Source organism: Engraulis encrasicolus, chromosome 2 (assembly GCF_034702125.1).
Source record: "Engraulis encrasicolus isolate BLACKSEA-1 chromosome 2, IST_EnEncr_1.0, whole genome shotgun sequence".
Lineage (NCBI taxonomy): Eukaryota > Metazoa > Chordata > Actinopteri > Clupeiformes > Engraulidae > Engraulis > Engraulis encrasicolus.
This window is the reverse complement of record NC_085858.1, coordinates 24,406,774-24,419,494: the sequence shown is the minus strand read 5'-3', so window position 1 is coordinate 24,419,494 and position 12,721 is coordinate 24,406,774. Positions and strand designations below refer to the sequence as shown.

The window sequence follows — 12,721 nt, the reverse complement described above, 5'->3', positions numbered from 1 at the left end:
CAAACAATAATTCAGCCATCTTGAATTCAGCCATCTTGAAAGTGTTGGCCTCCAAACTCTAATCAGTTCATGAACCTACCCTAGAGCATTCACACACCAAATCTGGGACAAATCCATCCACCCGGTCAGTAGTTATGGGCCAAACAATAATCAGCCATCTTGAATTCAGCCATCTTGAAAGTGTTGACCTCCCAACTCGAAGCAGTTCATAGACCTACCCTAGAGCATTCACACACAAAATCTGGGACAAATCCATCCACCCGGTCAGTAGTTATGGGCCAAACAATAATTCAGCCATCTTGAATTCCGCCATCTTGAAAGTGTTGGCCTCCAAACTCTAATCAGTTCATGAACCTACCCTAGAGCATTCACACACCAAATCTGGGACAAATCCATCCACCCGGTCACAAGTTATGGACCAAACAAAAATTCGGCCATCTTGAATTCAGCCATCTTGAAAGTGTTGACCTCCAAACTCGAATCAGTTCATGAACCTGCCCTAGAGCATTCACCCAAAAAATCTGGGACAAATCCAAACATCCGTTCAAAAGTTATCGCGTTAACACGAAAGACCTTACGCGGCGGCGGACGCGGCGGCGGACGCGGCGGCGGCGGACGCGGCGGCGGCGGACGCGGCGGACGCGGCGGCGGCGCACGCAAAACCATTACATCCCCGACGCTCCGTGTTTCGGGGATATAAAAAGGATATTTTCTTTCTTTCTATGAATATGCCATCACTTTGGACAAAGCGGTCATTGTCATTACTTGCATTGGTTGATCTGTATGTCTGTTTTTTGTGAGTAATACAGTATTCACCATAGAACAAAAATGTGCACATCTATTCGAACAGGGCAGGTGCTTTGGATGTAGACATGGTTATGGTTCAAACTTTGAACTTCAAAGTAGTAAACAAATATTATTTGCTCTGACTGGTGCCACAATCAGAGCGTACCATATTACCCTAGAGGCCCAGGTTCAAAGCTGGGTGACTCTCCTTTTTGTCACAAGGATGACGTATGACTCCATGTAAGCCATATGAGGGACCCCCCGGATCCTTTAAGCTTGTTGCCAAGGACTTTTTCTATATTTTTTCTGAGTGACAGTCCCGCACACTTTATATCCTTTATATATATACTTTTTTGTGTTTTATTCCATGTCAGAACTATGTTTTGACTATCGAAGTATTCTTCAAACACATAACCTCGTTCTTGCCAGCTGATGTGTTTCACCTTCGTCTTCACGATACTATCTGGGAATCCCCCACAAGGGACACATTTTCGAATGAAACTCCTTATCAAAAATCCTTGCGTGTGATTGGATAAACAACCGGTCCTCATCTTCACCGACGTACCACTTCAGCCACTCACACTGAACTTGACCCGTGACACAGCTGAAGACGTCAGGAGAGACAACAGCCATAACGCTGCTATGAAATATCCCACCCGGCAATCCTGATAGGCTCATTCATTTAGGAATGATGCTGATTTTCACTAGCCAGGCTGCGCCCTCCTAGTGACGCAACACCTTCGGCGGAGTTGCTTCTAGTCAGGCCTCGAACTCGAATAACACCGTTACCCAGAATCTCGATTGCAAGTCTATGATAATCAGGCAAGATTTTCACGGTCCTCAGAATGTTGCATGAGGAAACCGAAATGCCCCTGCGTGTAGTTTGGCAAAACGCAGCCAGATGGCGTAAGTCAGGTTAACAAACAGACGTGAGTGACTAGAAATCACACCTGGCTTGCAGGGGTGTCGTCAGTTGAATGCGACTTGGGAAACTCCAACTCCCATTGTCATTGTGACATAGCATTCCACACCACACAAGTAAACACTGAACACAACAAAATTGCAGTTATGCCTCACCCATGCAAGGGGGCAGCCCTCAATGGCGCCCCAAGGGAGCAGTGCGTTGGGACGGTACCATGCCCAGGGTACCTCAGTCAAGTCAGTCATAACTCCCCCCACCAACCTGGTGAGTCAGGAGTAGAACCGGCAACCTTTGGGCTACAAGTCTGACGCCCTAACCACTTACCCATGACTGCCCTACAGTTTGTTAGCCCTGTAAGTTTCTGAAGGGACACAGATCTGAGAACTGCGTTGTAGAAAAAAGGCCATGTGTAAAAATAAAAAACCCACATAACACAAACAACACAAATCTTGTGCGAGGGACCAGTGTGATGAATCAATTATTCTGGGTGGCAGAAGAGAGTTGGGAATGTTGGGCATGCTACTGTAGATGGCAGAATTATGGTGGGAGTTGCGTGAGGGACGCCCCGAGTGTGTGAAGCACACAACCGGGTGTGTTTCCCAAAGCGGAAGGCCGTGTGATGGAGTGATCACCACTAGGATGACAGGGTCGTGGGTGTGCTCTGATTATCATGATGACAAACCTGGCTCTTTGGCATCACAGCCAGAGTTCACATTTGATACCTTGGAGGACTCTCTTCCTCTTCGCTGCCTATGCAATTGAAAATGGCCCACCCATTGAGAAAATACAGACAATATATAAAATTACAATTTTAGAATGATTTGTACATAGCATATGGGCAACACAACTGTTATATGACACATACTATAACAGTGGCCCATTTATCATACACCTCATATATCAGTAAGGCCCACATGTATGAGTGCTTACTTATATGGCACATATTACAAATGAGGCTACATAATTGTTCCATTTGTTACATGGGATTTGATACAATATTTGCCATGTAGCCATTTTTAGACATCTTTTCCCTATGGGCAGCAAAAACTTGATACCTCATAACCATCTGAATCAGGAATTTAGGAATGTATAAGGTTGGGAAGTTTGGAAATGTGTCAATTGTTAATTTGCTTCATTCTTACAGAGCACAATCATCATTTCAGAGCACAATCACAATTTCATGCCTAATTGCTTTTAAGCTACACACTATCAGGAATTCATTTCTGAGCATATCTACAAACGCTAAAGCAGACATGGGGGGGTGATGGGAGTGATATACAGAGATCAAAAGGCAACAGTAGACTGAGATATAGACGTAGAAAGTACTAAGACAATATATTAGACACACAGTCAGACAGCCAGCCGCCATAAACAGATGTGAGCCAGTATGTGTAAAAATCACTTGATGAGAAAGAGCGTAAAATCAATGAATAACAAATGAAGATAGTGTTAAAATAAGTGTTAACAAATGCAAAGCCAGTTCTTAGAAAAGAATAGCTATTTAGAGCTTCTGTTGTGCTTGGAATAGTAAATTGATTTCTAGAAGGCAGCGGTTGCAGGCTGAAGCCACAGAGAAAGCCGACTGTTGACTCCATCAAACAGTCTGGCGAAAGCTAAGAGGAATCTGTTTCCGTGGAGGGTGGGAGATGGTCTGATGTTACTCTGCCATTTGAATTCATTGGAGTACCGAATTAAAATTAAAACCTATATTGTGCTTTACTAGCATGACTCTTACGATATAGTGTAGCAAATGCATACAAATAACAAAACAAAAGTGTGATTAGCGTTACCTTAACCAATCAGTAACGGACTTCGCGGGTGAGTTCCGCGTCACCACTCTCAACTGTTTGCTGATTGGCTAAGCAGTGAGCGAACCGAGCTAAGAGGGTTTCGCCAGACTAGGTGCAGAGCCAAAATCTTTGGGTGGAGTACACAGGATGGCGTCGCCAGGCTTACAGAGAGGAGCAATGACATTTGTTGTCATGTTTTTCATTTTGTTGGTGATCTGTATCACCACCTGGATCCAGGAGGATTCGTTATGTTATGCTGAATTTAAGTCCATACCTTAAAGGGACACTGTGCAGGAAATGGTCAAAAAACGTACTGCAACTATGCTGCTCATTGAAACTGGGCTGCCTATTGCCAAATTTGATCTTTACATGAAAGTTTACTAAGTAATAAACAAATATTTTCTAGTATGGTCCAAGTACAGTCATTTTTGCAGCAAAAAATGGCTATTTTTGGACATTCAAAATGGCGGACCATGGAGAAGATCCCCCTTTTCATGTATGAAAAGCGCAATATTTCCAGTCATAATGAATACTTAGAATTTGATGGTGGTGGTAAGTATTCATGAAAAAGGTAACATTAGTGAATGGGCAGCATGAATTCTGGAAATAAACAACAAAAAATCTCACACATTGTCCCTTTAATGGAAGTCTGGGTAACCATTTATTTTAGGGATCACATGTTAGTCGTACTGCCGTACGAAAGCAAAGTGCAGTAACTGCATATTTTAAGAAAATAGAGTTTAGACAGAAAATAGTCTTCATTACACCTCCTTTATCTTGAGACAAAGCCTTATAGTGCAAACTTGTCCCGTTTTAGTGATATTGTTGCACTTACATAAGTCACTTACACTGTTAGGCATATATATTAACATGTGAACCTTAAAATATTACTTGAGTATGCTTTCCAAGTCCTGTGTTTCTGAACAGCTGTGATGACTAGCTGCTAAACCAAAGCCTCAGAGCCCCAGAGGGAGAGCCATGTTGGCTCAGTTGCATCGTGAGGCAGTGCTGCCACATCAGGAGCTGAGGAGACTGTGGTGTTAAGCCTACAGGAAACACCTGAGGCCAGGTGGAGCCAAGCCAGGCCCAGCTGCCCCAAAGCTAATCTGCATAAGCACCTGTCAGGACGGGCGGGGCAGGGGGGGGGGTCACTAACCTTTAAAGCCTGACACAGGGGCTGCACTCCCTGTGATCTCGTACGCAAGGAAGAAGGGAGGGAGGCATTTAAGCGTGACACCCTGTTGAGGTGCGGGTAAATGTCAGGCAGCAGGGGCAAAGGGATGGGAGGCAGGTGAGAAGGAAGGATGTGTTTCGGCGTGGCACACAGGCATCCTTTCTCCAAATGTCAGGCGACACAAGGGGCATGCACCGGGACGGGGGGATACAATCTTGTCCTTGGGGAGCACAACAACCGTGGGCATCTGAACGCACACACAGGAAGACACGTCTCTCCGTTTCTGTGTCAACCTGTTGCCGACCCCCCCATGGCTACACCCTATTTCGTGTCAAGAAGAATTTCCAACTTGTGTGATTTACACATCTAATAACCTCTTGTCTTTTCCATTTGTTCATTTAATTATCAGACATTCTGTTATCAGTAGGTGGTTTCCCTTATCTCGATAGCCTTCTCCTCTGCGTAAATGTATCTGATTGTTTAATCTCATGTCTTACTGCTATCTGGAGCTGTCAGTGAAGTCATTCTAACGCTTGGATAATTTAGGCATTTAAAAATGAAAATATTGCAGCGTTATATTACCTCCGTCAAAGAGCCTACTTTTTGTCTGCGTTTGTCAGTGTTAGTTAGCGGGATTGCACAAAATGTAATGGTAGAATTTTGATGGCATGCTTATGATATGCTGACTGCTCAGAATCACCTTCAGGATTTTTGAGTGCATATTCACCATTAGGGACTTTAGGATGAAAGGAGTCTTAACTCTGGACTCAAGTGTCATTCTAAATCATTATTTTCATTTTTTTTAAGTGAAAAGTGAAAGCCCATTGGGAAACTCCAACTCCCATTGTCATTGTGACACAGCACTCCACGGCACACAAGTGAACACTGCACACTGCACACAACAAAATTGCATTTATGCCTCACCCGTGCAAGGGGGCAGCCCTCAGTGGTGCCCCATGGGAAGCAGTGCGGTGGGACGGTACCATGCTCAGGGTACCTCAGTCATGGAGGAGGATGGGGGAGAGCACTGGTTGATTACTCCCCCCACCAACCTGGCGGGTCGGGAGTCGAACCGGCAACCTCTGGGATGCAAGTCTGATGCCCTAACCGCTCACCCATGACTGCCATTTTTCGATCATCGTCATCATCATCATCATCATCATCATCATCATTTGTATTATTATTATCACTATTATTCAAATTTTGATTGCTGTTATTATTGTTGTTATTATTACTGCTATAATTAGCATTATTGCATTAGCATTATTTATTATTATTATTATTCCCACTTCCCACTTCCTGACAAGGGAAGCAATGTTACAAAGAAGGGAAACTGTCATGACATCTGCATATAACCACCCAAAGCCTCTCCTGCCTTAGAGAGAGAGAGAGCGAGCGATAAAGAAATAGAGATAGAAAGGATTAATAATTTGTCATCAGACAGCATTCACAATCGCTCACCTGCCGTTTGTATTGTGTTGTGTTGTGCTGTGTTGTGTTGTGTTGTGTTGTGTTGTGTTGTGTTGTGTCATGGCTCTTATGGGAGACAAGAGGACGTGGGCTGGGGCAGCATCATGGTTCCTGCACAATGCCATCACACTGCTAGGATCTAATTGCTTCCTGTCATCATGTTTGTTAATGAGCGTGTGTGTGCGTGTGTGTGTGTGTGTGTGTGTGTGTGTGTGTGTGTGTGTGTGTGCGTGCGTGCGTGCGTGCGTGCGTGCGTGCGTGCGTGCGTGTGCGCGCGCGCGCGCGCGTGTGTGTGTGTGTGTGTGTGTGTCATCGTCGGTACGCCGGGGCCATGTGAAGTGTTGCGCTCATCACAATACCCAGTACTGCTCCTGTGCTTGTGCTTTGTTAGTATAGAGTGCTTCCTGCTCTCACCTGCCTACTTGGCGATAGCTAACTGATTGCTGAAGCCAACAGGGAGGGGGGCAAAGGGAGGGGGGCAAAGGGAGTGAGGCAAAGGGGACAGTTTCCCAGGCCCAGGGAAAGAGGGGAGGGACCCAGAATTGGGTTCTCATTATTACTTTGTATGTATTTTGTGAGGGGGGGACCTTTCAAATGACTTTGTCCTGGGCCCACCCAAAGCTGTCAGCGGGCCCTGATTGCGCTGGACAGGGATACAGACAGACGCATGCTGCTCACGGAGCTAAGAGAGCCTTAAGTTGCGGTGTTGTCTGGGTTTTTATTAGCTTTTTCTTCTTCTTTGATAACATACGTCTTCGTGATTGTGATTGTGATTGTGATTGTGTGTGTGTGTGTGTGTGTGTGTGTGTGTGTGTGTGTGTGTGCGTGCGTGCGTGCGTGCGTGCGGGTGCGCGTGTGTTCTTACCTGTCTGACAAAGCTGTTGGAGGTGGTATCTGAGGAGGTGCTACCGTCCGAGCGTTTGAAGCGACTCTTTCTCTTTGCATACTTCCCCTGAGACAGAGAAAGAAGAGAAGAGAAAAGAAGAGAAGAGCAGAGCAGAGAAGAGAAGAGAAGGACAGAGATAGTGAGAGAGAGAGATATTTGGATTAAATGATGAGGCAAACTGAAATTTAACATGTGCCATTTTGCGAGATCCTGTTGTCTTTTCAGCACATTGTCACCAGCACTCTGGTTGATTTCACACCGCTGAAGGCTGTGATTCTCAGGTTTTTCAGACAAATGAGAATATCGGGTCTATGCAAATGACTGAAGTGTTGCGATATCAAAATCCATATTCCACTTATGACAGAGTAATACCACTAGATGATTTAGAATGCATTTAAAACAATCACCAGTTCAGTTCAACAGTTTTCGCAGCTGCCCATGTACCGCAATAGCAATTAGCGCAGGCAACACTATGGGAAACACTGCCCTATATCAAGCTGTATTATGCAAGCTGTTTAACACCAGTCTGGGCTACCTAGTTTGCTCTTTGTCTTTCCCTCTGGCAAGAATGTCAATTTATCCATCCATCCATCCATACAGCCATCCATCCATCCATCCCTCCATCCATCCATCCATCCTCCTCCTCCTCTTCCTCCTCCTCTCCTCCTGTGTGAGGCCTCCATTGTACTGCACAGCATTTGGCAAATCGGAGCTGAGCTGTGGATTCAGACTGGTTGCTAAGTTACTTTGGAGAAAAGCTACTGTTGTTAGGCGGCAATGCGATGGGCGAGTGGGAGAGAGAGAGAGAGAGAGAGAGAGAGAGAGAGAGAGAGAGAGAGAGAGAGAGAGAGAGAGAGAGAGAGAGAGAGAGAGAAAGCGAACGAGTGAGTGAAGGGTGAATATCAGTTCTCATAATGGCGACTGTCAGGTCCAACATCTGACTAGAGTGGGCGGGCGGCAGCAGTAGAGTGCAGTAGATTTTCCAACGCAAAAAAAGTATGACAAAAAATAATACGGTCTGAATGCAACATGGCACACTAACAGCATAGTGCAGCAGTGCGTTGCACAGGAGACTCGCATTCATAAAGGCTCCATTCATCAGCGCTGTCTGTCCTTGCTGCGGTTGGATTACTCATGCGGCCCACGGTAGGGTGTGGGCAACGAATTGCTGAACAAATAATAATAAATAAATTAATGGATAAATAGTTGGTCAAAAAGAGAGGTTCTTTAAAAGAGATGACGGCGGATGTCTGCACCATAATGCATTATGCATCAAATAACGATTTAATACTAGATGGATGACCACGCAATGTTTCGACCACAGGACCCGGATCTGCCACCTGTAATGGGGAACAGATGGTTTTTGAATGAGGGTATCGCTTCACTGTTCCAGAGGCTCTAAAACACCATTAGGAGAGATGATGTATTTCAACTGATTGCCTAATACTAGCAGAGAAAACTCAACCCGAATAAAACACTGTGGGGAGTCAAATTACTGACCAATTACCAATTACCAATCAATTATCAATTACTGAATTAGTTCATTTCAACTCTAGGGTTAAGTTGGGTATAACTCAAAGAGTTCAGCTGATATTTCTACGGTGCAGGCACAAAGACACACAGGCACACCCTGTGGCTGGCAGGTAAGACATTAAGCAAGATAAGCACATCCCAAAGGAGTGGTGTGTAACCGTGTTAAAGTGCTGGGTTGTGCTGGCCTCACTGTCCTGTACTGTGTATCTCTACTCTGGGCTGGGCTGGGCTAGGCTGGGCCGGGTCAGGCCCACTACCAGGCCATTACTGCAATGGGCGCCAGGCCTAAACGCCATGGCAACGAGCAGCAGCCTAATCGGGTTTGGTGACAATCAGGAACTGATGCAACCGCCCGCCAGTTTAATATCATAGCCTCAGTAACATAGACTGATGCTGCTGATACACACGCACACGCACACGCACACGCACACGCACACACAATCAGATACGTGTAGTACACACTCGCTCTTTCTCTCGCTCACACACACGCACACGCACACACACACGCACACACACACACACACACACACACACACACACACACACACACACACACACACACACACACACACACAGCACACACACACTTACTGTAATCATACAAGGCAAGGCTGAGCTGTGCATACAAGGCTGAGCTGTGCATGCACAACCTTTTTCAGTCTTACATAACCTCTAAAAGCATCAAAACAATACTTTGTACTTTGTACTACTTTGTACTAACAAGTAGTGCTCTGTCCACCTCCAAACTAAATGGCGGTTGTCATGGTGATAAGAGACTTCCTGTTGACAAACACCCTTTGGAGTTAATCAGCTAATTATTGGGGGAGATGGCAGCGTGCGGCCCAGGCAGTGGCTTTAGATAAATACACGCAGGGGCAAATCTCTCTGATTTACAAAAATGACTCGGATCAGTTTTTGACTACTCCCCAAGAGGCATTTAAAAAACACATCCAGCTTTCTTTCTTTCTTTCTCTCTCTCTCTCTCTCTCTCTCTCTCTCTCTCTCTCTCTCTCTCTCTCTCTCTCTCTCTCTCTCTCTTCTCTCTCTCTCTCTCTCTCTCTCTCTCTCTCTCTCTCACACACACACACACACACACACACACTTTATTAAACATTAGTCAAGGCCAATTACAAATAAAATGGCTTCTGACGTTGTATTTCAACAAAAAGAGTTTGTGGTGACTACAGCTTTAATCCAATAAAATATCACCATCGACCCATTCCTTAGACCAGGTCCAACACATAACAAACAACTCTGAATCCGTGTGCCCTAGAGAACGCAACAGGACGGACGTAGTGGGAACCAACTTTATATAAATTAAGACGCAGCCCCTTGTTGCATTGGACTTATCGAAAGGACAACTATCCATCTTATAATGCACAGTTACAAGGGACGGTGCCATTACCATATGGGTAGCAGTGGCTAAATAATTTTTCTTTCTACCAAAATGGCAATAACCAAGCCGTAATGCATTACCAAAAAGACGTTGTAATGGTGTAGTAGTGTAGTACTATGGTTATTACGTTTTTCAATGAGTAGTGAAGCCTTCCACTTGCACTGCCAGTATGCTGCTCATTATGATGCTATGTCAACTTGAGTTGGGGGGAGGGGTTCAGATGGTTTGTTCCAGGACTGATCAAAGTGGTCAGCGGCCCTGACTGGATGGACTTAAAGGTGGGGTTGCAGGTATGACATCACGTTGGGGGAACTCCCCCAGAATTCTAAGGTTCTACATAGACTCCAATGAGCCTGCGGAACCCCCAACGTGATGTCACAATAGTACATTTTCTTAAAATGGTAAACCTGCAACCCCACCTGGGACAGCAAGTAACCAAGTTTGTTGCCGTGATTAGTTCCAGGTATTTTTGTGTGGATATTGAGAGACAGCAGTTGATGCCATCATCTGGATTGATCCTACTTTATTCACTGTGACCGGATCACGCAATTGGATGAGGGCTAGCATTCAGTCATGAGCTAGCAGTCAAAGAGTAGCCTCAGGGATGCTGGTTTGATTCCTGCCATTGACAGCAGCGTCCCCCATCCTCCCCCATGAGCTAGGCCTTGGTTACAACTTGCATGTATGTGGATATTTTTTAAAACAGGTGTTTCTTTTAATCCATTTACATATTTTGATCCCATGTACACAGCATGTGGAGAAAAAAAATCATTATCGTTTTGTGGCAAATGTTCTTTTAAAACTTCACTTTAAACTCCCATGTGTAAACAAAACCCCCAAATGTATGTGTATCTATATATACATGTGTGTGAACAGGGCCTAAGGTTCCCTGACCACAATACTGTTTTCATGCACAGCTCCCTTGAGTTGACCTGTTGGGCCGTCCCCCTTGTAGTAATTTAACTGAAATTGAACTTCTGAGTGCTGTGGTGTGCAGTGTCATCACAAAGACAAATCGGGCCTTCGCTTCCACTTTTTAGGATGTTCTCCATTGCAGCCTACTGGCTTTGAGTTATGTCGCCAAGCTAACACAGTGCTGTGCATTAGGTATGCTGTCCCGTTCCCCATTCTTCTTATCTGTATTGTAATAGCCTCACTGGGAATCCTGACTAATGGACAATTGTTTACAGCTTTACAACCATTCATCACACGAGGTACACGCAGCCAGCAGACACCCCTGACCAGATATGGGCTTCTTTCTCTTTCGCTGTACATGCAAAAACGTCATGTTCTCTGTCTCTACACAGCTGTTAACGCACAATTGATCAACCAGAGAGCACAGTTGTCATGAAGTGGCCTTTGAAAAAACCAAGGGGCAAAAGGTCATTTAAATGGCAAAAATACGGGTGATAACACAGCCGAAAAAGAACAAATGTAGGCTATGTTCACTCAAAGTAAAACCCAGCGATTTTTCCCAGAAGGCTGTTTATGAAACATGGGCAATGCTAGTAACAATACTATAATCTTGATTCCTGAATACTGTAGGTATATTCCAATAAACACTAGGCACGAACTCTCGGATGATGAAATCTGTTTCGGCGGAGATCACATTTGTCTGGTTACCGCCAGCTAATCTAATACTGCCGCCGCGTTCAGGAAATCGCCCATCATGTGAGCGCGCCACTGGGCCTCCTCGGACTGCTGCATCACCGTGATTGGCCCATCACCACTCACTCACCACATGCACACTAAAGCGATGGAGCTGACCGTGGTGCTGAAGAACAGCACAACTGCTATTGCTGGAGACACACAATAATGACAATCAGGCAAATGTCACGACATACATAGTGCACTAACATCGTACATCAGGGCAATTCAATTGGAGGCCCCAGGCCAGATCTGGTCCTTGCATGACAAGGCTCTGATCTCTACGAGGTCTGAACAAAATGAAAACATAGGCGCGCTATAATATTACATACGGCCCTCTTACTGTAAGGATTTTGATAAACTGGCCCTCAGTGAATTTTAATTGAATACCCCTGTCAGGTACACCAGCTTAAGTTGTACAACACAAGATGCAGTGAAATTATGGTGCAGTCAAATACATACAAGACAAACACAATGTGCAATTGACTGACGTGAAGACCAGCACAACTTTACAGCGCTATTGTTGGACACACACAACGACCATCGGACAATATCACTACAAGTGTAGTAGACTAACATTAATATAGTACACTTGTACAACAACAAGCAAAGCAAAAAATCTACAAGTGGAAAAAGCTACACATTGTACAGTTAATCCATGTGAGGAACAGTGTTGGACACACAATGCCAATCGTCGCACATTATTGCAGTATGACACAAGGTGCAATCAAATACAACTGAAACAGTAACACAGTTTACTGGTGATCCATGTGTAGTGGATTAAAGATGGCAACTCTGATAAAAGTGGCAAGTCTGAAAACAAACCAAAACGCAAGAAAAAAATGTTCCTGCTGTTAAACTCCATCTGTATCAAGGAATTTTGTCTTTTACTGATGGCTGGCTGTGTCTGTTTGCTGGTTAGCATGGTTGTATTCCTGAACAGATTTGTGAGACATTTCTGGGTCGAGTTGAAAATGGACCAATGAAAGCAATACATTAAAATTTAGGTAGCAATCTGGACAACCATCTGGGTCAAAGAAATGTTGGTAACACTTTATTTTAGGGATACATCTATTAGCACTAATACATACAATATAAATGTCTGTGTAAGTAACTT

At 44.7% G+C, this 12,721-nt stretch overlaps 1 protein-coding gene across 3 annotated transcripts in view; it reads right to left on the bottom strand.

Moving 5' to 3' along the window:
• Positions 1–12,721, bottom strand: part of cacnb1 (calcium channel, voltage-dependent, beta 1 subunit) — a 77,146-nt gene that overhangs the window by 56,672 nt on the left and 7,753 nt on the right. For all 3 annotated transcript variants that reach the window (XM_063184442.1, XM_063184452.1, XM_063184462.1), the window contains exon 2: positions 7,008–7,094. In XM_063184442.1, coding sequence (XP_063040512.1) covers positions 7,008–7,094 — 87 coding nt within the window. The remainder of the gene's footprint in view (positions 1–7,007; positions 7,095–12,721) is intronic.